The sequence below is a fragment of the Oryctolagus cuniculus genome, chromosome 9 (assembly GCF_051225735.1).
Source record: "Oryctolagus cuniculus isolate XC-2025 breed Fujian yellow rabbit chromosome 9, ASM5122573v1, whole genome shotgun sequence".
Taxonomy (NCBI): domain Eukaryota; kingdom Metazoa; phylum Chordata; class Mammalia; order Lagomorpha; family Leporidae; genus Oryctolagus; species Oryctolagus cuniculus.
Window position 1 is genome coordinate 96,613,091 of NC_142875.1, and position 26,196 is coordinate 96,639,286.

General features: G+C 40.4%; 1 protein-coding gene across 1 annotated transcript in view; it reads right to left on the minus strand.

Annotated features, from left to right (window-relative positions):
• LOC100358094 (phospholipid-transporting ATPase IB) overlaps positions 1–26,196 on the minus strand; it is a 148,627-nt gene that overhangs the window by 39,713 nt on the left and 82,718 nt on the right. The window contains exons 26-28 of the mRNA XM_070049180.2: positions 22,542–22,725; positions 19,954–20,064; positions 7,714–7,788 (exon numbers count right to left, since the gene is read on the minus strand). Coding sequence (XP_069905281.1) covers positions 7,714–7,788; positions 19,954–20,064; positions 22,542–22,725 — 370 coding nt within the window. The remainder of the gene's footprint in view (positions 1–7,713; positions 7,789–19,953; positions 20,065–22,541; positions 22,726–26,196) is intronic.

Genomic DNA, 26,196 nt, shown 5'->3' on the forward strand with positions numbered 1-26,196 from the left:
CCACGGCTCAATAGGCTAATCTTCCACCTGCAGCACCAGCACCCCAGGTTCCAGTCCCGGTTAGGGTGCCGGTTCTGTCCCTGTTGCTCCTCTTCTAGTCTAGCTCTCTGCTGTGGCCCGGGAAGGCAGTGGAGGATGGCCCAGGTGCTTGGGCCCTGCACCCGCATGGGAGACCAGGAGGAAGCACCTGGCTCCTGGCTTTGGCTCAGCGCAGCACGCTGACCGTAGCAACCATTTGGGGGGTAAACCAAACGAAGGAAGACCTTTCTCTCTCTCTCTCTCTCTCTCTCTCTCTCTCTCACTGTCTAACTCTGCTTGTCAAATAAAAAAAATTTGGAATGTTCTATAAGTGTAACTACTGATTCTAATTATTTAGCTTATGTAGGATTTTCCTATGTTATAGTAAATTTTTGTTTTTGATAAATCAGTTTTCAAAATTTTTCAGAGTTTGATCTCTGTTTTAAAAATCTTACTCCTAAGTATTTCAGAAAATGCTCTTAGTATCTTGTTATGGCCTATATGTTCTATAAAAATAATTTTCTTCTGATTCCTAAAATTGGCTATGTGTGTTACTTTTTTCCATGAATGATTTTAGTAGTTTTTATTATGCTAATTTTTAAAAAATCTTTTTCCACCTTTTAAAATTTTTTTAAAGATTGATTTATTTGAAGGACAGTTACAGAGAGGCAGAGGCAGAGAAACAGAGAGAGAAAGAGGTCTTCCAGCCATACTGGTCACTCACCAAATGGCTACAACAGTCAGAGCTGCACCGATCCCAAGCCAGGAGCTAGGAGCTTCTTCTGAGTTTCCCACGTGGGTGCTGAGGCCCAAGGACTTGGGTCATCCTCCACCGCTTTCCCAGGCCATAGCAGAGACCTGGACTGGAAGTGGAAGAGCTGGGACTTGAACTGGTGCTCATATGAGATGCTGGCACTGCAGGTGGTGGCTTTACCTGCTATGCCACGGCACCTGCCCTGTGTCTTTATTCTTTCAGGATGTCCCTTGTAGAAATCATGTAGTTGTGTCTTAATGTTTTTGATTCAACATGGCAATCTCTGCATTAATTGGAGTATTTAAATTGCTTATATTCAAGGTAATTATAAATATATTTTGGCTTAAATCCAGCACATTATAATTTGTTTTCTATCTGTTGCATTTATTCTTAATTTTTACCTCACAAGCTGATTTTGTCCTTAATTATTTTTAAAAATTTTGTTAGTTTCTTAGCTATAATCTTTTATTTGTTTAGCTGTCCATTAAAATATACATACATATACATATATATCTCAAAATTCAAAACCTGTTGCACTTAATTCCATTCTTGTATTTAATATTGTTATATTTACCACGTATTTAAACTACATAACTAATAAGCCTTATAATACATTATTAGTTTTCTTTTAAACAGCCTATTAATCTGTTTAATCTGTTAAAGAAACAATATAGAAATTTTGAAGACCTCTTATATTTGCCCATATAATGGACATTTCTGTTGTTCTTCATTTCTTTGGAGAGATACAGATTTCTTTCCGGATATATTTTTTCTCTTTCTTGAAGAACTTAATATTTATGTTATTACAAATCTAGTGATAAATTCTCCGTTTTCTCAGTTTGAAGGTGTTTATATTTCATTTTCATTTTCTAAAGACATTTTCTAAGTATAGAATTCCAGTTAATCACTTTTTCCTTTCACAACTTTAAAGATATTCCATTGCCTGCTGACCTGTGTGATTTCTAATGAGAAGTCTGCTTTTGTTCTTTTTTGTTTTTTATTTGACAGGCAGAGTTAGACAGTGAGAGAGAGAGAGAGACAGAGAGAAAGGTCCTCCCTCCGTCGGTTCACCCCACAAACATCCGCCATGGCCAGCACTGCGCCGATCTGAAGCCAGGAGCCAGGTGCTTCCTCCTGGTCTCCCATGCAAGTGCAAGGCCCAAGCACCCAGGCCGTCCTCCACTGCCTTCCCGGGCCACAGCAGAGAGCTGGACTAGAAGAGGAGCAACCAGGACAGAATCCAGCGCCCATATGCAATGCCGGCTCTGCAGGTAGAGGATTGACCAAGTGAGCCACAGTGCCAGCCACTGCTTTTGTTCTTAAATTTATCTTCTGTGTGTAATATTTGCTTTTTTTGTCTGGTTACTTTAAATATTATTCTCTTGGTCACCGATTTTCATAAATTTGATTATGAAGCACTTATATGTTTTTCTTTAACTGTATTCTTGAAATTTATTGTGATTTAAATCTTTGAATTCATATTTTTTATCAAATTTATTAAATTTTACATTTTCAACCATTATTTCTTCATAACTTTCCTCCCTCTTTATTTTGAAGCTCTAAGTATATGAATATTACATTACTTGATGTTATCTTTTTTATACTCTCTGCTTCTCTATTTCTTTTTTTTTTTTTAAGATTTTATTCATTTGTTTATTTGAGAGGTAGAGTTACAGAGAGAGGGAGACAGAGAAAGGTTTGCAACTGCTGGTTTACTTCCCAAATGGCCCCGATTGCCATAACTGGGCTGATCCAAAGCCAGAGGCCAGGAGCTTCTTCCAGGTCTCCCACACGGGTGCAGGGGTCCAAGCACTTGGGCCATCTTCTACTGCTTTCCCAGGCCATAGCAGAGAGCTGGATGGGAAGTGGAGCAGCCAGGACTCGAATCGGTGTCCATATGGGATACTGGCACTGCAGGCTCAGGCTTTAACCCACTGCGCCACAACGCTGGCACCTCTGCTTCTCTGTGTCATGTCTTCATAAGTATTGATTTCTTATCTGAAGTTTATAATCTAATTTTAAGCCCTCCAGAAGAATTTTCATATCAGACACTGTATTTTTCATCCCATGAAGTTCCATTCGGTTCTTTTCTGTATCTTTTCTCCCTGTTACAGACATGCTTCCCTTTCTTTCCTTGACCACGTTTGTAAGATTTACCATGGTGATTTCATCTTTGTCATTTCCAAATCTGGCCTTTATTGGCTCATTTGCCATCTAATTATTTGTCTTGCTTCTCTGTTTTTCAATAGGCCTGATTATATTCTATTGAATACTGAACACTGCACTTTTAGGTTCTTCATTTTGTCCTTTAATTACTGTTTGCCAGTGTTCTGATGTGCAGACAGGTAATCTGCAAATCAGTTGGATCTTTCTGAGGCCTGCTTTTAAGTACTGTACTGATAAGTCCAGAACAGTGACTATTATGGGACAAATTTGCCTTTCTCTTACAAGTGTGACCCATAAAAGGAATTTACCTAAGTTCCCGTGTGGTAAGTCCACCCACCGAGGCTGCTGGGAAAGCAAACTATTCCCAACCCTGAATGAGCTCAAGGACGTCTCAGCCTACTGCTTTCTGCTGCTTCTTTGCCCCGCTTCACCTTTGCTGACGCATGCACAGATCAGTCCACAGTCAACCTCTCTGTCTCCATCTCTGTCTGTCTCTCTTAAGCACCTTATTTTCTCATATCCAGCCTGGCAAATTCTATGTATCTTGGCTTGTTGAGCTCTGTGTCTTCAATTCCGTTAGACACTGGATATTCCTTTGGTTCTGGTTTTTCCCTCACTGTGGCCTGGAAACAGAGATCACAGCCTTGAACCATCAACCCAAAGTCAGGTGTCTAAAAACCACTGTTTTGCATTTTGTCTAATTTTTTTCTGGTAAGAGTGTAATTCTCATGGCAATGAGTCATACATGAGCAGAAATAATAAGTGACCCTTAGAAATAGTAAGACAATCTGTTTAAATGATCAAATTGAGGAGTCACTGTGCACTTACTCCCCATGCAGGATCTCTGTCCTTAATGTGCTGTACTATGCAAATTAACAGTAAAACTAGTATTCAAACAGTACTTTATACTTTGTGTGTCTGTGTGGGTGTAATCTGGAAATTTTTACTTAGTATATACTAAGTTGATCTTCTGTTTATAAATATAATTAAAATGAATCTTTTTTGTTAAATATAATATTTCTATTTTTAACTTTTATTTAATGAATATAAATTTCCAAAGTACAGCTTATGGATTACAATGGCTTCACCCCCATAACGTCCCTCCCATCCGCAACCCTCCCTTTTCCCACTCCCTCTCCCCTTCCATTCACATCAAGATTCATATTTTTTTTGTTCTAGTACCACTGGTTGAACTCTGTAATTAACACACAATTATTCGTAGGTGTTTAAATTTTAACTGAAAAGTGATCCCTGTTAGGAATTTGGAAAACATTATGTTGAGTGAAATAAGCCAATCCCAAAGGGACAAATGCCATATGTTCTCCTTGATAGGTGACAACTAACTGAGCACCAAAAAGGAAACCTGTTAAAGTGAAATGAACACTATGAGAAACGGTGACTTGATCAGCCCTCACCCTGACTGTTGATGAGCAGCTTAATATGTTATCCCTCTTAGTATTTTTTCTTGTTTGTTCTACTTAATACTTTTGGTTGAATACTGTAATCAATACACAATTATTCTTAAGTGCTGAAACTTAACTGAAAAGTGATCGCTGTTAAATATAAGAGTGGGAATAAGAGAGGGAAGAGATGTGCAATTTGGGACATGCTCAAGCTGACTTACCTCAAATGGTAGAGTTAAAATGAATCTTAATGAAGGATGGGATGGTTTGTGAGTGGGAGGGTGTTTATGGAGGGAAAAACCACTATAATCCAAAAGTTGTACTTTCGAAATTCATATTTATTAAATAAAAATTTGCTAAAAAGAAATAATTTAGAAAAATGTTCTGAATACCAAAAAAGTAGAGAATAGTATATAATAAAACCCCACATATGCATCACTCAGGATGAAGAAAATTTTTTTTTTTTTTTTTTTTTTTTTTTTTTTTTTTTGACAGGCAGAGTGGACAGTGAGAGAGAGAGACAGAGAGAGAAAGGTCTTCCTTTTGCCGTTGGTTCACCCTCCAATGGCCGCCGCTGCAGCCGGTGCACCGCGCTGATCCTGGCAGGAGCCAGGAGCCAGGTGCTTCTCCTGGTCTCCCATGGGGTGCAGGGCCCAAGCACCTGGGCCATCCTCCACTGCACTCCCTGGCCATAGCAGAGAGCTGGCCTGGAAGAGGGGCAACCGGGACAGAATCCGGAGCCCCAACCGGGACTAGAACCCGGTGTGCCGGCGCCGCAAGGTGGAGGATTAGCCTATTGAGCCACGGCGCCGGCTGATGAAGAAAATTTTTAAAAAATTATCAAATTTGATTAAAAAAAATCTTGAGGTAGGCATTTGGCCTAATGGTTAAGATGATCACATCTCTTATCAGGGTGCCTGGCTTCCTGCTAATGCATGCACTGGGCAACAGTGGTGATGGCTCAACTACACGGGTAGCTGCCATGCACATGGGAGACCTAGTTTGAGCTTCTGGCTCCTGGCTTCAGACCTCCAGCTTCTGGGGGCATTTGGGAAGTAGACCAGTAGATGGGAGTGCTCTCTCTCTCTCTCTCTCTCCCTCTTTCTCTCTCGCTCTCTCTCTCTCTCTCTCACACACACACACACACACAAACACACAACACACACACACACAATTTCCCGTGACTATTTGAAATGCCGTGAGTCTCATATACATGTAATGGTATGAGATTTATTAAAGCCAGTGGCTATTTAAGTATAAGTCATCTTATTTCATCCTATATAGGTCCATATTTTTAAGTTTCCCTAGAGCAGCCCAATTTACTACATGCAAAAAAAAAAAAAACCCATTATGTGTATTTTTCTTTATTTAAATAGTAAGATTCCATTGATCAATGTCTGTGGCTGATGCATTGACAATGATTTTTCCTACATGGAAGAATTTCTGCCACTCCCCACCTCAGTTTCCTAGGAAACACTGGAGGAAAGTGACTGGTACTGTCCCCTGTGAGCAGGAGCCTGGCAGAGAAAACTACACAGCGCAGCTCCCTGCTGCAATGCTCTGGCCAGCACTGCAGTCAGCAGCACGCAGCCCCTGTGCTGCTCCTAGCACCTGACATCTTAGCAGAATGGGGCATTTAACAGTTTCTAGCTAGTGACTTCTGCCTGTGCTGTATGTTCCATAATTGAAGCTCCTAGAAGACAGAATTTTAGGGATTAGGGCACCATATACATACTCTATTGTGATTGTGATAAAGCACAGAAAAGTCATGTCACACTGGCTGGAAACCTAATTTTTATGCAAAGTTTATCTTTCAATATTTAGAGTGAAACAACACTGCAACAGAAATGAAAAGAAACAAGTGAAAAGGTAATATGGCTAGTAAGCCATTTAGCTTTGCTTTTAAATTGACAACTAGTTTTTGAATTCAGAGTGAATCAATTAATGATACAGGGTTGTTTATTTTTAGAAAAGTCCTTAAAATGGAAGGTAGTAATTACTATAGAAATTGAGATAAACATTCATTGCTAAGTACAGACACAAAGTGATTTATTTCTACAGAAGAAAAATTTTAACCAGGAAGTGTAAAAGGATATAGAATTATTATACAAACAAACACACGCACACATGCACATGCACACATGACAAATCTAAATTATGTGTGCTATGTGGAAAGAATTTAGGTAGAGTTCAGTAATTCTCACGTGGCTCAAAAGCACAAAAACATGACATAGGCACATAGTAAAGAGATTACAGTTATATTATCAAAATACATGGAATATGCTCATGGGCTTTTTAGCCTGATCTGAATGCCCTAAGGGCTCATTCTGAGGCCAGAATACTGTTTAGGACATCTGCCATTCAATGAGTCTGCTGTGTATCCCGCTTCCCATGTCGGATCGTTCTCTCCTTTTTAATTCTATGAGTTAGTATTAGCAGACACTAGTCTTGTTTATGTGATCCCTTTGATTCTTAATCCTATCATTATGATCAATTATGAACTGAAACTGATCACTTTGACTAGTGAGATGCATGGAAAGTCAAGACACTGTAGCCAAAAAAAAAAAAAAAAAAAAGACCTAAATGAAAGATCTCTGTGAGTGAGATCCCAGTGGAAAGAAGAGGCCATCAAAGAAGGAGGTACCTTTCTCTGAAGGGAGGAGAGAACTTTCACTTTGACTTTGGCCTTGTCCAAATAAGACCCGAGTTGGTGAACTCAAAAGGCATCCATAGCCTTGGCAACTCATGACAAGAGCCTAGGGTGATTACTGATGCCATTAACAAGAGTGTCAATTTGTTAAGTCAACAACAGGAGTCACTGTGCACTTACTCCCCATGTAGGATCTCTGTCCTTAATGTGTTGTACTATGTGAATTAATGGTATAACTAGAACTCAAACAGTACTTTACACTATGTTTCTGTGTGGGTGCAAACTGCTGAAATCTTTACTTAGTATATACTAAATTGATCTTCTGTATATAAAGATAATTGAAAATGAATCTTGATGTGAATGGGATGGGAGAGGGAGTGGGAGATGGGATGGTTGCAAGTGGAATGGAGGTTATGGGGGAAAAGCCAGTGTAATCCAAAAGCATTACTTTGGAAATTTATACTTATTAAATAAAAGTTAAAAAAGGAAAAAAAAAACAAAATACATGGAATACGCAATGTACTGACTCTAGAATGATCTGCTATGATTGAAACTGCATGTGAAGAGTTTGAGCTACTGTGTGATTTGGTGCAGCAACAAAGCCTGTTTGTGCTGCCTGCTAAATGCACGGATGGTTGAATTAGAAACACTTCCCACAAATAAACAGTGAAGGAATGTCCCCAAATTCTTTGTGCTATCAGATGGAGACGGAGCAGGCTTACCACATTATACAAGCTGATGCACCAGCGTTCGAATATAATCTGCCCAGAAAATCCATTGGCAAAGGAGAACCAGAGCTGAAAAGAAAAGAAAGCCAGACGAGGTGTTTAATCAGTGCTGACCTAGATGTGTCTACATGCTAAAAAGAAATGGCACAATGGTCAGAACTTCTGGAGAAAAAGTATTAAGTCACATTCCTGTATACTAGCAATGAGTGCCTGGACACTGAAATTGAGAACACAAGCCACTGGAGCAGGCACTGTGGTGCCGCGATTTGTTCTGCTGCCGCGATACCTGCATCTCATACCAGAGTGTCAGGGATGGAATCCCATATCTGCTCCCAATCCAGCTTCTTGCTAATGTGCCTGGGAGGCAGCAGATGATAGCCTAAGTACCTGGGTTCACAGCACCTATAGACCTAGAGTTCCTAGCTCCTGGCTTCAACCTGCCAAGCCCTGGCTGTTGCAGGTATTTGGGATAAACCAGCAGATAAAAGATCTCTCTCCTCGCCCCTCCCTCTTCCCATCGCTTTGCCTTTCAAACAAATAAATAAATAAACATTAAAAAACCATAAAAGCCGGCGCCGCAGCTCACTAGGCTAATCCTCCGCCTAGCGGCGCCGGCACACCGGGTTCTAGTCCCGGTCGGGGCGCCGGATTCTGTCCCGGTTGCCCCTCTTCCAGGCCAGCCCTCTGCTGTGGCCAGGGAGTGCAGTGGAGGATGGCCCAGGTGCTTGGGCCCTGCACCCCATGGGAGACCAGGAAAAGCACCTGGCTCCTGGCTCCTGCCATCGGATCAGCGCGGTGCGCCGGCCGCAGCGCGCTGGTCGCGGCGGCCATTGGAGGGTGAACCAACGGCAAAGGAAGACCTTTCTCTCTGTCTCTCTCTCTCTCACTGTCCACTCTGCCTGTCAAAAAAAAAAAAAAAAAAAAAAAAAAAAAAAAAAAACCATAAAAACACAAAGCCATTTACAATTGCTCTGAAGAAAGTAAAATACTTAGGTGTAATCTAACAACGCATGTACGAGATCTGAATGCTGCAAAGTACAAATTAAGGAAGAGTTAACTTATGTATCTTATGTTCACCAATTGGAAAACTCTCCATAGTAAAGATATCAAAGATTCCCAAATTGATCGATGGGTTTGATTCAATTCCTATCAAAATGCAAAAGAGTTTTCTTTTGTAGACATAGATATGCATGTTTTAAAATTTATATGAAAAGGTAAAAGATGTAGAATTTATGAGAACAATTTTGAAAAAAAATGGGAAGAATAAGTTTACCTGATATTAGGGCTGACTACCTAGCTACAGTAAACAAGGCAGTATGATATTTACAGAGATATGTGCACTGGTCAATGGACAATATTAGAAAACCCACAGGTATACAGACATATGCTCAACTGAGTTTTCTAAATTTTTCTAAGAAACATGTAACAAAATTTACCATCTTCCTTTAAAAAGAGGTGATTTAATTTACTTATTTGGGAAGCAAAGCGACCAAGGGAGAGGGAGGGACAGACAGGAAGAACTTCCATCTGCTTTTTTACTCGTCAAATGGCCAAAACAGCCTGGGTCACGTCAGGCAGAAGACAAGAGACAGGAACTCCATCCAGATCTCCTATATGGGCGGCAGGGGCCTGAGTTCTGGGACCATCTTCCTCTGCCTTCCTAGGTGCATTAACAGGAAGCAGGACTGGAGGCAGAGGAGCCAGGACTTCTGATACGGGATGCCAGTGTCCCGCACAGCAGCTTAACCTGCTGCGCCATTACACAAGTTCAAAATTTACTATCTTAGCCAATTTTAAGTGTACAGTTATGTAGTATTAAGTGTACTCACATTGTTATACAATCAATCTCTAGAATCTTTTCATTTCATAAAAATCAAACTCTATACTCTTTAAACAGTAACTTCCCCACCCCATGTCCTTCAACCTGCAGCCCCTGGGAACCAAAGTTCTACTCATTCTACTATCTGTCTCTGTGGACTTGACTGCTCCATGTGCCTCAAATATGTGGAATCATACAGTATCTATTTCAAGTTGCTTATTTCACTTAATATCATATCCTCAAGGTTCATTCAAGTTGTAACTCATGACACAAGGCTGAACAATATCCCATTACATGCATTATTAAGTTGAAATTTTAAAGACCAAGAGATCCCAGAAATAAAAGGACTTTACTGAGCTGTTACATATTCTAGTTAAAAATAACAGACCAGTCCTGCGACCCATTCCCTTAGCCACCAGCAGCACAGCTACATAGTAGAGAGAAAAACGTCCAGTTAAAGAATTCTACAATGAGACTTACATGGAAAGCCAGAGCTTCAGCAAAAGTCAGCTTATGAAGACCCCTAGCACTTCTGCCAGCCAAGAGTTGGGCCACTGGAAATGGAACTGCCCTGGGGTCAAAGGACTTCAGGTCAGAGCCACAGACCTTGTTGGCTCTAAGCTGAAAAGCCTCTCACTCGGCCCAGCTTCCAAAGTGACAACTGCTGCTGAGGGGACGGCCAAGTAGGGTCAGTAACACTGCAGGCAGAACTGCCAGTTTCCTGTTAGAGATGCCACCTGCTTTTACCTAGCCAGCTCTCTTCCCACACCAGCTAGGTAATGGAAGTCAACAGGGTGCCTTCCCCAAGGAGGTTCACACCTCCCTTAGGATGTGTGAAGACATAGCTAGACCTGAGTTTCATAACTGGCAAGGCCTTAAAGCTCACCTGCTTATTATCAGGCCCCTCTGTCAGTCTATTTGCCTCTCAATTGGAAAACTTATTCGTGTCTTAGCATCTTTCTTAGGCCCTCCAATAATAACTCTGTCCTTTGTTCTAGACCCTATCTAGCCCATTTGGGGCCTCATTCCTTTGTAATCATAGCCTCTACTCTAACATCAGTGGCTCTACTCCGACCTGTGTGTATTGATGGTCCTCTCCTCCACTTAATGTTGTATGATTGTTCCGAATTTTCTCTACAGACAAACCCCTCTACTCACAAGAGATGAGTGGCCTTTCTCCCAGTCTTGGTTGGGATCAGCTTCAGACCACATTCATCAGTCTTCACTAGAGTCCAGAGGCCTCCCCATCCTCAATTTCCTCTCCTCTGTGAAATCCTCTCATTACTTGGTTAACACCATTTTTAGGATCATTGGGTGCTATTCTCACTCTGTCTTTTACACTACCGTGTCTGTTTAAGTGGGTTTTTTTTTGTTGTTTTGTTTTGTTTTGTTTTGTTTTTGTTTTTTTTTCTTTCTTTTTTTGACAGGCAGAGTGGACAGTGAGAGAGAGAGACAGAGAGAAAGGTCTTCCTTTTGCCATTGGTTCACCCTCCAATGGCCGCCGTGGCCGGCACGCTGTGGCCGGCACACCGTGCTGATCCGATGGCAGGAGCCAGGTACTTATCCTGGTCTCCCATGGGGTGCAGGACCCAAGTACTTGGGCCATCCTCCACTGCACTCCCTGGCTACAGCAGAGAGCTGGCCTGGAAGAGGGGCAACTGGGACAGAATCCGGCACCCCAACCGGGACTAGAACCTGGTGTGCCGGCGCCGCAAGGCAGAGGATTAGCCTAATGAGCCGCGGCGCCAGCCTGTTTAAGTGTTTACAGGAGGTGATAATGGAACAAACCAAAGCCTTCACCAACCAGGTGGTCAACCAAATGCTGCTACAGGGATATACTTGGCTGCCCACCCAGGAGACAGCAGCTTGAGACATCGCCCCATGTCAGCAGGAAGTAGCTCTAAAGAGAGCTCATCGTCCTTCCACCTCTCTTGGACTTTTGGGGCTGATGCAATCCCATTCAATTCTTGCTTTATAAAAAACAAAAGGGGGGAGTGTGAGTAAAATGGCAGTCTTATCTGTGGTGTGATCTATGCCCCGGACACCATCTTAGGCTCTAGCACCACCACCACCCGCTGCCATTGCTGGAAGCCAGGTGACCCCATGGCTCAACCACAGGTGTCAGCTTCAACCTCACCCTAATGGGATTCGCTGCTCCTACTTCCCTGCTCATCCTCCAGCAAAGGTTTAACAGGAGCTGTTCCCCAATACATGCTCTATGGTCTGTCTCTCTTGGGGTTTCTTACCCTCTCTTACTCTCTTGCCCTCTCCCCCTGACCCATCGGGCTTCCCCCGCCCGACAATAAACCTTTCCTCTAAAAAAGAGTTCTACAATGAAACACCAGGGAGAAGAAAGCATAAATAAGATGCTTACATTCAGTCTACACTGACTACAGGTAAGAGAGATGGGGCAATACAAAGAGAGCAAAGTGTTGGGATAGGAGGGCAGTCCACAAAGAGAAGTACTGGGTGCTTCATGGTTGGTTGGTTTTGTAAGCAGAATACAAGGGAAACTTGGTGCTCATCTTCAAAACATGGGAAAAGAATGTCGAGTAGTTTTTGTCTTTGTTGCTTTAGGCTGAAGAAGTAAGTTAAGTAACTCCTCCTAACTTTTCCTGTCCTCCAATCTCTGGCATGAAACTAATTTTAGAAAACCTCAGAATCCTCCACTTATCAGCATATGGATATTTTGCTTACCCATTCATATGCTGATAGGTATTTGGATTGCCTCCACCTGTTGGCTTTTGCAAACAATACTGAAATGAACACAGGTGTGCAAATCTAGCTTTGAAATTCTACTTTCAATTCTTTTGGATGTATTCCCAGAAATGGGACTGCTGGATCGTATGGTAATTCTATTTGTTAAAGAAACTTATTACTACATTATATTCTCAGGGTCACAGCAAATGCATGGTAATTACTACAAAACAATTCTCTTCAATTCTCATGTTAATACAAAGAAAACAGATTCCACATAGCTCATAGATATAATTCTAAGAACAATACATCTTTTCCTCCCTCCTGCTTTACTCCTGCCTCTTTTCTTTCTTTTTCTTGTTCATTCTTTTCTTCTATTCTTCCTTCTTACCTTCCTTTCTTTCTCTCATTTTAATTTTTGAGATGACATGTTTTTAACTTATGCTATAGACAAAGGCTTAATGCTCCACTAAATGAAGAGTTCAATAAGTAAAAGGTAAAAGACCACTGTTCAGTGGAAATATAAGCAAGAGTTATAAACAATAATCAAATCAGAAGATGTCCATTTCACTCACATACAGTAAATTCTGAGATAACCACAGATCATTAAAATCATAGTAGTATATCATTTTGAATCATTGGTTTGACAAAGATATAAAATAAAGTTTGACAAAACTGTATTTGCAGAAGTACTGATACACACAGGCATTTCTATCTTTTTTGTTTTGTTTTAGTTATATTTTTTTTCCTTTTTTAGTTTCCTACATAAAAGGTAGAATATGCAGTATTTGTCTTTTGGTGTCCAGCTCATTTCACTAAACATGATGTCCTCCAGTTGTATCCATTCTAATGCAAATGACAAAATTTCATTTTTATAGTTGAATAATATTCCATTATGTAATCATATTTTATATATTATACATATATTACATTATATATATTACATTTTCTTTATCCATTCATCTGATCAACCAATCAGCTTGGTTGATTTCATATTTTGGCTATTGTGAACAATAGCCAAAAACAATAGCTATAAATATGGTGATGCCAGCATCTCTTTAATAAAATGTATTCATGTCTTTCACATATATATACCTAGTAGTTTGATCACTGGATCATATGGAAAATCTGTTTCTAGTTTTTAAAGAAATCTCCATACTGTCTTCCACAGTGGCTGCACTAATTGGCATTTTCATCAACAGTGTATATGAGTTCCCCTTTCTCCACATCCTTGCCAGCATTTGTTGCTCTGTGTCCTTTGAATAATAGCCATTGTGACGGGATGAGGTAATAGTTCATTGTGATTTTGATTTGCATTTCCCTAATGGCTAGTGATGTTGAATATTTTTTCATGTATTTGTTGATCTGTCGCTCCCCCTCTTCATGGAGGAACGACACAGGACCCTGCGCTGTTCCTCCGTCTGCTCGGCCCTCCCCGGGTCTGCTGCTGGTTCTTCCCAGGCTGGCTACCGACCCTTCCACCTCTGTGGAAGGGCGGCTCCCCCTAGCCACTTTCCCCACTTCCGCGGGGGAGCGGCACACCGCCGGCCAGCTCTCTCGGGGGCTGCACAGGTGTTCCTTCAGATAGATGTTCCTTCAGATGTTCCTGGTGCATGTTGTCTCTCTCCTCCTTTATAGTCCTCTTCCACCAATCCCAACTCTGCTACCCACACGCCGAGTACGCTGCTCTCCTCCAATCAGGAGCAGGTCCTGCTGTTTATTGGTTGAACTGGAGGCAGCTGTGTAGAAGCTGTTTCCTCCTCTCCCAGCGCCATATTGTGGGAAAGCAGATGCATAGAATAAGTCTTAATTCCAGTAACTTAGTCTAGTCCGAGTTGCTCCCAGTTGCTCCCCACATTGATCACTTGTATTTCTTCTTTTGAGTACTGTCTATTGATGTCTTTTGCCCATTTATCAATTGGATAGGCTGGTTTTTTTGTTGTTGTTGCTGTTGTTGCCAAGTTTTTTGAATTCCTGAAACATTGTGAATATTCATCCTTTGTCAAACAGCTGGCTTGCAAATATTTGTCCCATTGTTGGATGTCTCTTCATTCTATTGATTCTTGCCTTTTCTGTGCAGAAGCCTCTGAGTTTGAGATAATCCTGTCTATCTAGTTTTGCTTTTGTTGCCTGTGCTCTGAGGGTCTTACTCAAGAAGTCATCACCTACACCAATGTCTCAGTGTTTCCCCTACATTCATTGTCTTCCGGTAACTTCAAAGGTTTAGGTATTAAATTTAGGTCTTTGGTCTCTCTTGAGTTGAATTTTGTGTAGGGTAATAGGTAGGTATCTAATTTTATTCTTCTACATATACACAACCAGGTTTCCCAGCACCATTTGTTGAAGAGATTTTCCTTTCTCTAGTGTATGCTCCAAAAACTAATGTCAAAAATCAGCTGGCTGTATGTGTGTGGATTATTTCTGGGGTTTCTATTCTGTTCTATTGACCTATGTGCTTGTTTCAATGCCAGTACCATGCTGTTTTATTTACTATAGCTGAAGTCAGGTATTGTGATGCTTCCAGCTTGATTTGTTTGCTCAGGATTGCATTTTTGTGATTACATATGAATTTTAGTATTTTTTCCCCTGATTCTGTAAAGAAGATCATTGGTATTTTGACATAGATCGCATGGACTCTGGAAAATGTTTAAGGTAGTACATTTTTTAAGAAAGCTTTTATTTATTGAATACAAATTTCATAGGTACAGCTTTAGGAATATAGTGGTTCTTCCCCCCTATATCTACCCTCCCATGCCCACTCCCATCCCACCTCCTACTCCCTCTCCCATCTTATTCTTAAGATTCATTTTAAAATAATTTTATATACAGAAGACCAACTCTATACTAAGTAAAGATTTCCACAATCTGCACCTACACAGATAAACAAAGTAAAAAGTATTGTTTGAAAACAAGTTTTTACAGTTAATAACAAAAATGAAAACAAAATTTTACAGTTAATTCTCATAGCACAACTCATTAAGGACAGAGGACCTACATGGGGAACAAGTGCACAGTGACTCCTGTTGTTGAGTTAACAATTGACACTCTTATTTATGACATCAGTGATTGCCTGAGGCTCTTGACATGAACTGCCAAGGCTATGGGAGTCTTTTGAGTCCACACACTCAGACGGTTTTTAAACAGAACCATATGCAAACTAGAAGTTCTCTCCTCCCTTCAGAAAAAAACTACATCCTTCTTTGTTGGCCCCTTATTTCCACTGGGGTCTCACACACAGAGATCCTGCATGTAGATCATTTTTTGCCACAGTGTCTTGGCTTTCCAAGTGTAAAATGCTCTCATAGGTTTTTCAGCAAGATCTGAATGATTTAAGGGCTTATTCTGAGGTCAAAGTGCTGTTTAGGGCATTTGTCATCTATGAGTCTGCTGTGTGGACTGCTTCCCAAGTTGGAACATTCTTTCCCTTTAAATTCTATCTATTGTTATTACCAGATAATTAGTCTTATTTATGTGATCCCTTTGACACTTAATCCTGTCTATATGATTAATTACACACTTAATATGATCACTTTAACATGTAAGATGGCATTAGTACCACCCAGATTAATGGGATTTGGAGTCCCATGGCAAATTTTTAGCTTTACCCTTAGGAGTAAGTCCACGGGAATGTGTGCAGAACACCTCCCTCTCTTATTCCCACTCTTATTTTTAACTGGGATCTATTTTCAATTGGTTTTATACATCTCTGAATAATTCTATGTTAAGTAAAGAGTTCAACCAATGGTACTAAGTAGAAAAAGAAAATAATTTAAAAAATAAGATAATAAACTGTTCCTCAACAGTCAAGACAAGGGCTATTCAAATCCTTGCTTCTCAAGTGTCTATTTCACTTCTAAGGTTTCTTTTAGGTGTTCTGTTAGTTGTCACAGATCAAGTAGAACATATGGTATTTGTCCCTTTGGGACTGGCTTATTTCACTAAGTATTATGTTTTCTAGATTCATCCATTTTGTTGCAAATGATTGGATTTTTTTCCACTGTGTAGTATTCCATAGAGTATATATCCCATAATTTCTTTATCAAGTCTTCCACTGACGAACATTTAGGTTGATTCCATATCTTAGCTATTGTGAATTGAGCTGCAATAAATATGGAGGTGTAGATAGCTCTTTTATTTGCTGATTTCATTTCCTTTGGGTAAATTCTGAGGAGTGGGATGGCTGAGTTGTACAGTAGGACTACATTCAGCTTTCTTAGGTATCCCCAAACTGTCTTACATAGTGGTTTTACCAGTTTGCATTCCCACTAACAGTATATTAGTGTACCTTTTCCCCCACATCCTCACCAGCATTTGCTGTTTGTTGATTTTTGTATGAAAGTCATCCTAACTGGAGTGAGGTGAAACCTCATTGTGGTTTTGATTTGCATTTCCCTGATGGCTAGTGATCCTGAACATATTTTCATGTGTCTGTTGGCCGTTTGGATTTCCTCTATTGAAAAATGTCTGTTGAATTCCTTGGCCCATCTCTTAACTGAATAGTCTGTCTTGCTGTTGTGGAGTTTCCTGATCTATTTGTAGATTCTGGTTATTAATCCTTTATTAGTTGCATAGTTTGCAAATAATTTCTCCCATTCTATCAGTTGCCTCTTCAATTTCCTGACTGTTTCTTTTGCTGTATACAGAACTTCTCAATTTGATGTAATGTCATTTGTAAATTGTGGCTTTGACTTCCTGTACCTCTGGGGTCTTTTCCAAGAACTCTTTGCCTATTCCAATGTCTTGCAGGGTTTCCCCAATATTCTCTAATAATTTGATGGTGTCAGGTCAAATATTTAGATCTTTAATCCATGTTGAGTGAATTTTTATGTAAGGTATGAGGTAGGGGTCTTGCTTCATACTTCTACATGTGGAAATCCAGTTTTCCCAGCACAATTTGTTGAAGAGACTGTCCTTGCTGCAGGGATTAGTTTTAGCTCCTTTATCAAATATAAGATTTCTGGGGTTTCTATTCTGTTCCACTGGTCTATCCATTTGTTTTTGTAACAGTATCAGTCTGTTTTGATTAGAACTGCCTTGTAGTATGTCTTGAAATCTGGTATTGTGATGCTTCTGGCTTTGTTTTTGTTGTATAAGATTGCTTTAGCTATTCAAGGTCTCCTGTGGTTCCATATGAATTTCAACATCATTTTTTCTAGATCTGAGAAGAATTGTATTTTGATTGGTATCGCATTGAATCTGAAAATTGCTTTCAGAAGAATGGACATTTTGATGATACTGATTCTTACAGTCCATGAACATGGAAGATTTTTCCACTTTTTTTATCTTCTATTTCTTTCTTTAATGTTTTGTATTTCTCATCATAGAAATCTTTCACATCATTGGTTAAATTTATTACAAGGTATATGATTGTTTTTGTAGCTATTGTGAATGGGATTGATCTTAGAAGTTCTTTCTCAGCCATGGTGTTGTCTGTGTATACAAAGGCTGTTGATTTTTGTGTAGTGACTTTATATCCTGCTACTTTATCAACTTCTTCTATGAGTTCCAATAGTTTCTCAGTGGAGTTTTTTGGATCCCCTACATATAGAATCATGTCATCTGCAAATAGGGATAGTTTGACTTCTTTCTTCCCAATTTGTATCCCTTTGATTTCTTCTTCTTGCCCAATGGTTCTGGCTAAAACTCCCATGAGTATAATGAAAGCAATGGTGAGAGTGGGCATCCCCATCTGGTACTGATTCTCAGTGGGAATGCTTCCAACTTTTCCCCATTCAATAGGATGCTGGCCGTGGGTCTTTCATAAATTGCCTTCACTGTATTGAGGAATGTTCCTTCTATACCAAATTTGCTTAGAGTTTTCATCATGAAAGTGTTGTATTTTATAAAATGTTTTCTCTGCATCTATTGAGATAATCATATGGTTTTCTTCTGCAGTTAATGTGATGTATCACATTGCCTGATCTGTGAATGTTGAACCCTCCCTGCATATCAGGGATAAATCCCACTTGGTCTTGGTGGATGATCTTTCTGATATGTTGCTGGAATTGATTGGCTACAACTTTGTTGAGGATTTTTGTTTCTGTGTTCTTCAGGGAAATTGGGCTGTAATTCTCTTTCTCCATTGCATATTTTTCAGGTTTCAGAATTAGGGTGATGCTGGCTTCATAGAAAGGAGTATTCCCTCTCTTTCAATTGTTCTGAATAACTTGAGAACAACTGAGTTAGTTCTTCTTTAAATGTCTCATAGAATTCAGCAGTGAAGCCATCTGGTCCTGGGCTTTTCTTTGTTGGGAGGGCCTTTATTACTGATTCAATTTCTGTCTTGGTTATGGGTCTGTTTAGGTTTTCTATGTCTTCATGGCTCAATTTAGGTAGGTTGTATGTGTACAGCAATCTATCCATTTCTGTTAGGTTTCATAGTTTATTGGCATATAACTCTTTGTAGTAATTTGATGATTCTTTTTATTTCTGTGATGTCTGTTGTTACATTTACTTTTTCATCTCTAATTTTAATTGATTTGGGTCTTCTCACTCCTTTTTTTGTTAGTTGGGCCAATAGTGTGTCAATTTAGTTTACTTTTTCTTTTTTTTTTTATTTGACAGAGTTAAACAGTGAGATTGAGATTAAGAGAAAGATCTTCCTTCCGTTGGTTCACCCCCTAAATGGCCGCTACTGCCACAGCTACACTGATCCGAAGCCAGGAGCCAGGTGCTTCCTCCTGGTCTCCCATGTGGGTGCAGGGGCCCAAGGACTTGGGCCATCCTCCACTGCCTTCCTGGGCCACAGCAGAGAGCTGGACCAGAAGAGGAGCAACCGGGACTAGAACCCAGTGCCCATATGGGATGCCAGCACTGCAGGTGGAGGATTAACCAAGTGAACCATGGCACTGGCCCCCGTATTTAGTTTATTTTTTCAGAAAATAATCTCTTAATTTTGCTGATCTTTTGTAATTTTTTGGATTCAATTTTGTTGATTTCTTCTCTAATTTTAATTATTTTTTTCTCCTACTAGTTTTGGGTTTGGTTTGCTATTGTTTTTCTAGACCCATGAGATGTATTAATAGCTCATTTATTTGGTGCTTTTCCAGTTTCTTGATATAGGCACCTATTGCATTAAACTTTCCTCCTAACACTGATGTTGCTGTACCCCATAAGTTTTGATATGTTGTATTGTCATCCTCATTTGTTTCCAGAAATTTTTTGATACTCTTTTGATTTCTTCTATGACCCACTGTTCATTAAGGATCATGTTGTTCAGTCTCCATGTGTTTGCAAATGCTCTAGATTCCTGAGTTGCTGATTTCCAGCTTCATTCCATTGTGGTCTGAGAAGATGCATGGTATGATTTTTATTTTTTTGAATTTGCTGAGACTTGCTTTATGACCTCGTGTGTGGTCAATCCTAGGAAAAAAATTGCCTCCTGCCACAGATTTTCCATTTCAATGAGAGTGCAGCTAGGAGAACCCAGAGATTTCTGTTCGTTTCATCACAGGAGGATCTCGTGCTATCAGAGATGCATTAGACTTCCAAGCAGGGCATTTACTTCTAACCACATGTTATGTTAATGAATCATGAGATCAGTACCTGTTTCACTAAACGTAACTTTCTTTCTTCACTTTACCACTTTTGTGAGCAAAAACTTAAAGCAGACTCATATAATATTACTTTAAGTGAGAAAAATAAGAAAAAATTTGAACTACCAAGCCTGGTAAAAAGACCTAACTCCTCCCTGAAATAAAGCAAATCTCCTTTCTTACCTCAATGACGTACAACACCACATTCTTGTAGAAACAATACAGTATGCATTTGGTCACTCGAAAATAACTCCAAGCTCCATGAACTAACAGAAGCTTCTCCAGGTAGCTAAACTGAAAGACAGAAACAACAGTCAAGGCAAGTTCCCCAAGTATAGTTCAGTGACAACCCCCACCAAATGTCACTCCCCGGTATTTCAAGGCCCCACTACTCCCTCTGGAGAGAATATACCGCAGAAGACAGACAGAATGAAACCAAAGCCACAATCTTAACATAGCAGTTTGCCATAGAAAAATTTTCAAAAGCTTCATAAAATCAACTCTTAGTGTTCAAAAAAGCACTAACAACCACTTAACAGCACTTTTTTTTTAGCCTGGAAAATGCTACTTGATTTTTCACTTGTCACCTGCAAGGCTTTTAATTTAATTGGATACATATTCAGGAATTAACTCATGAGAAAGGGGTCAGAATTATTTAAGGAAAAGCACCTTGTGTTGGAAACAGGAAATCCAAGCCTAGTCACTGTTTTTTCTGTCAGGTCAGGCAGAAGCCTATGTCTCTTGAGGCATCATTTTCTGTCGTGCTTGATTTATTCTTAGGTTGCTTTCCTCATTGTGGCCCTTAGAACCATGGGCTATACCACAGGGAAAAAAAGCATTCTTCGAAAAGTTCGTGGAAAGTATGTAATGAAAAAATTAAGGATGGATTTCAATTTTTTTTTTGCACCAAACTGAATTTATTTTTTCATTCTATTTCTCCATGAGCTCTTGGAAGTACCCTCAAGTAGACACATATATCAGCTTGTGTGTGCAGTAGGCTCTGCCATGTACATTTGTGTAGGCTACTTCATGACATTCACACAATGATGCACTTGACTAACGATGCATCTCTCAGAACATGTTCCCATCATTAAGCACTGGATGACTAGAATTGCAGAGACCATGGGAGGCATGCATCCCAGTGGCATCTCGAGATCAAGAACAGGAAATAGATGAGTGGTGTGGCCAGTCCTCTATCTATAGGCAGCGTCCCTGATCAGAGTTCCGTGGCACCGTCCTAAACTCACACCTCCTAACACACACGAGCCTGGCTTGCACTTCTATAAAAGCAAGGCAGTTTGTAAGGAAGAGAATTTCAGAACTGACCTGATTCGTAGATGGGGACCACATTGTTTCCTCTCTGAGGAAGAACACCTAGGAGTGCAGGTTGGTCCCACTCCTGTTCCAGGCATCTACTTGGTTGTGGCCAGATTACTAAACCACATAGCTGCTCTGACATGGCCCACAGTAAGGGCACAGCCCAACAGGGAGATCTCCCCAGAGCCTGTGGCTATTGCTAGGGAGCTTCTCAATGTGATTCCTCCATTCAGCAAGAAGGAAACCTGTTACTGTTAATTGCTTAAATGTGATGAAAAGATGATAGTTCCAGGGATTCAGCTCCTGAGAGCCACACCAGGCACAGTACTGGTCTCCCACATACACAGGGGCTATAAATCACAGAGTACACATTCTTCTTAAATGCCTACCAAAAATGGCATAGCCACTCTGGAAGACAGTCGAATACTTACAAAACAGCCCAGTAAGGCCACCCCTTGGTATTTACCCAAAGGAGCTGAAATCTTACATCCACCCAAAAACCTGCACACAGATGTTTACAGCAACTTTATTGATAGTTGCCAAAAGTTGGAAAACACCCAAGATCTCATTCAATGGGTAAAGGCAAATAACCCGTGGTAAAAGAAATGAGCTGTCAAGCCACAAAAAGACATGAAAGAACCTTATAGTTCTCCCTGTAATACTGCAAATCATTAGGTGAGAGAAGTCAGCCCAGAAGGGTTACATACTGCATGATTCCATTCTGGGAAAGGCAAACTATGAAACAGTAAAACGACCACAGGATACCAGGGGTTTCATGGGGGTAAGAATATTAATGGAGCACAGAGGATGTTTGAGGGCAGTGGAAATACTCTACTTCTGTCATGGTGCCTGCATGTTATGGTACATTCGTCCAAACCAGAGTGTAGCACACGAAGGTGAACCCTAAGGTAAACTAAGGCCCTTGGACGATAACAATGTGTCAACGTGGGTGCATCAGTTATAACAAATGTGCATCTCTGGTGAGGGTGGTTGATACTGGGGAGTGTGCATACAGAGGGAAAGAAGATATCAGGAAAAATCTCTGTGCCCTCTATACAATTTTGTTGTGAACCTAAAACTGCTTTTTTTAAAAAAAAAAAAAAGTCTAATTGTTAAAAAAACAAAAAAGCCCACCAAGATGTAATTCTTCCTTTAAAAAAAAATGAAATGGGGAGATTATGTGTCTTTAAGAAATCTTCATCAATGGCCACCACACAGCCGAACACACACTGTAGATTATGGGAACTGAGGATTTAGAGATGACAGGAAGCATTAGCGGGGCCGTAGGTTCCTGGAGGCAGCTGCTTGACCAACCCCATTAGCTGATCAAAGGAAACCTCTGCTGCCCCAAGTGCGTAAGGACCTAACCGCACTTCTGGAGAGGTGGGTAGAGCTCTGGGGTGGATCAAAGGTTTTCACAACACTATGCCCAGCTGGTCACCCCCACGGCTGACCTGTGCGATGGCATAATCCGAGTTGTTGGTGGCCTGCATGCCCTCGTTCCCGCTGATGCCCACTCCCACGTGCGCCGTCTGGATCATGCCCACGTCGTTGGCACCATCCCCGACGGCCAGGGTGACGGCCCTTACGTTCTTCTTGACGACGTCCACGATTTCAGCCTTCTGCAGGGGAGAGAGCCTGGAAAGGGAGATGGGAACAACGACATTTTACTCATTTGTTTTGGTTTGTTTCACCGCACGCTGTTCTGAAAGTTTTTACAGAGGAGATGATGATGATGTGCGTGTGGCTGCATTTAAATCATAGTTACGGGAAATGTCCTAATTCTTTAATTAAGCTTTCATACACACAAAAAAGCCTCCACCCACACCCACCAAAAATGAAACAAACACAAACCACACAAAAGCTTCTCCAACATCTTAAAAGAAATACACAGCATCAGCCACCAGCTACCCCTCTAAGCAGATACACTTGTCAGTTTGTGCTTCCCCCACCAATTCCTGTAGTCTATCTGCAGCCTGCTATATGGGCACCAGTTCAAGTCCCGGCTGTTCCACTTCCAATCCAGCTCCCTGCTGATGGCCTGGGGAAGCAGTAGAAGATGGTCTAAGTGCCTGGGCCCTGCATCCACATGAGAGACCAGGAAGAAGCTCCTGGCTCCTGGCTCTGGATCAGCCCAGCTTGGGCCATTGCAGCCATTTGTGGAGTAAGTGAACCAGTGGATGAAAGACCTCTCCCTCTGTCCCTCCCTCTCTCTGTCTGTAACTCTGCCTCTCAAGTAAATAAATAAAATTTTAAAAAAGAAAGGAATGTCTATATGTCTGACACAGACTAGGATATGGCATTAATATGTTTTTCCTCAAGCTACAAAAATAAACTCAACAGTCCTAAAAATTTTCAGACTAGCAGATCATGTCTCTCCCTGAAATATTTGCAAATGCTTCTAAGAGCTGGGATTGTGCCAGGTCAAAGCAAGGAGCCCAGAATTCCATGCAGGTCTCTTACTCGGGTGGCAAGAACCCAAGCACTTGAGCCATCATCTGCTACCTTCCAAGAGCATTAACAGGAAGCTAGATTAGAAGCTAAGGGCATTCCAAGCAGTGGCTTAATCAGCTGTGCCACAATGCCTGCCTCCTTCATTTCCTTTTGAAGGTTCTTTTGACACTTAAAACTTGAATTAGATCACTTTATATCTCTTCCTGTTGCTCTGTCTTCTGTCAATTTAATTTGCAGACCCAGCCAAAATTTCCTAAGAGGGTAGAGGTGAAATTTTTCTTCCCTTACAGTTATGTATCAGAATGTAAATAGGAGCTAGACAAACACAGAGTTGTCCCTTGAAAAGATTACTAAAATTGGTAAAGCAATTTTACCTAGATGCATCAAGAGATAAAAAGAGAGAGAATAGATACAAACTACTAATATAAGGAAGGAGAGAAGGAACATTACTATGGTTAACACAGAAATAATAATAACCATGGAATATTGTTAAAACTCTTATGCCTTCAAATTTGCCAACTAGGTAAAATAGAAAAATCCCTTGAAAGACACAAAGTAACACAAGGGACACAAGAAGATGTCTGCAAAAGAAATGAATTATTAATGAGAAATTTCCACAAAGAAATTTCCACAAAGAAAACCCTAGGCCCAGATGGCTTCAATAACAATCTCCATCAAATATTTTAGGAACAAATAATACCAACACTATGGAAACGTTTCAGGAAATAGCAGACAAAAGAACACTTCTCAATTCCTATACCATGCCAGAATTATCCTACTAGCACAGCCTGTGAAAGAATAAAGCCAGAGACAAATAGCCTTTGTAAACACAGGCTACAAATTCTTAATGAAATTTTACTACATACAACACGTACAGAAAAACAGCCAAATTAAAATAACAAAAATGCAAAGCCATGAAGAACATTTAGACGGGATCTGCACTCACTCCCTTCCACCACTGCCTTTCAGGTTAGCAGTTTCAGCCAATTCCCTGCCCACCTGTTTTCACTGATTCAGAATACAGCTGAGTCAGGAGACTTCAACTTTGTAGCCTTTTATGTTTAATGTTCAGCTAATGGAGAAACTTAAAGGAGTTTGTTAAGTGGAGAAACTAAGATCCTGAATCACCTAAGTCTTGCTGATGTAAAAAAAACAACTATTTCAACAAATCTAGTTTTGCAGACAGTAACTGGCCTTGTTCATGAGTCTAGGTGCAACAGCAGCCTGGGCCAAAACCTAAAGGTCACCCAACCCCAGGGCTATCGTCTGAATCCACATGAGTCAAATGGGAGACACCGTTTGAGTCTGTGTCAAGCCATGAATTCTGAAGCCAGGTTTTGGACCTCCCACGAATAGTTCTCTGCAAGCCAACTGCTGGAATTTTCTTTGTGGCAAAATTAGCCCCTGTGTTTCTCCCTCTCTGCTTCTTCGGGATATTCTACCATTGCTTCCTCCAGTTCTACCAACATGAGCATGGAATTTGAAGGAGAAAACATGAGCACTCCTTGAAATACTTGAATGACACAAAATGGAAACCAGTTAATTAGATCTGAATAGAAGAAATCAGGAATTTCGAATTGGCTATTAACGAATTTGCTTGCTTCCCCTGAAAATATCAGCTCTATATGCAGACTTTTCATTACATAAACTAATAAATTCCTCCTTTCTTGCCTAAACTGGATTTGAATTCTGTCTTTTGCAGCATAATTTCCATCATTTCCAGTACAGAGAGTTCTCACTGACATAAGATCGGGTCCCCAAGAATCCGGAAGGCTATATTACAGACAAAAGGTGGGACAGAGTACAGAGAAAAATAGAAGCTGTTGACTTTTTAAAAATAGATCCTAAATATATGTGAACTTGGACATTAAAATAAATGAGACATTTGAAGTAGATGGTGAAATTCATTGATTGAGGAGTGTTCTCAGATATATATAGAATACCAAGTTATCAATGGTTCAGTGATTGGTTCATTTCATATTCTAATTGCAGAGCAAGAAGCAAGTATTATGTACACACCTCACTGTTTTCTCAGTTCGGCCATCTTTGCTGTGGACAACTTGGTTTTTTAAAAATCACTGTTTTGACATGCATAATACTCATAACTTCATTTTTCTCTAAGTGTCTGAATTTTTTCCATATTTGTGCATTACTGTAAACACATGGAGGGCCTCTGATCTTACTGAAGACAATTCCTTCATCTTGTCATACATTGATAAATAATTTACAGTTGAAAAGGTAATAAACCTTAGGCCTAACAAACTGAATCAAGCACAGACTATTTCACTTCAGTTTGGCCATCTGTTTTCCTAATAAAGACCTTTGCCTCTGCAAAACTTTCTATTATCCAGGGCAATGCCTGCATAGCCTAGTTAACTTTCTACCCCATCCTAAACCCTAACATTGTTTCTCTTTGAAACAGGATGGCATAGGTACAAAAGTTCCTTCCCAGGGCAATGGTTTAACTCCGTGATGGCAGCCAACCTGACCTCAAGCCTCATTGTAATTTCATTTCCAATCTAACACTCACCCCTACTCCCACAGAGACCATAAAAGGACGAAGAAAAGGTGGCTCTCTGATTCTGAGAATTACACAGCTCCTTTACGAGAAAACCCATGAACACTCTGCCTGCTGATGAGCATATTCCTCCCCCT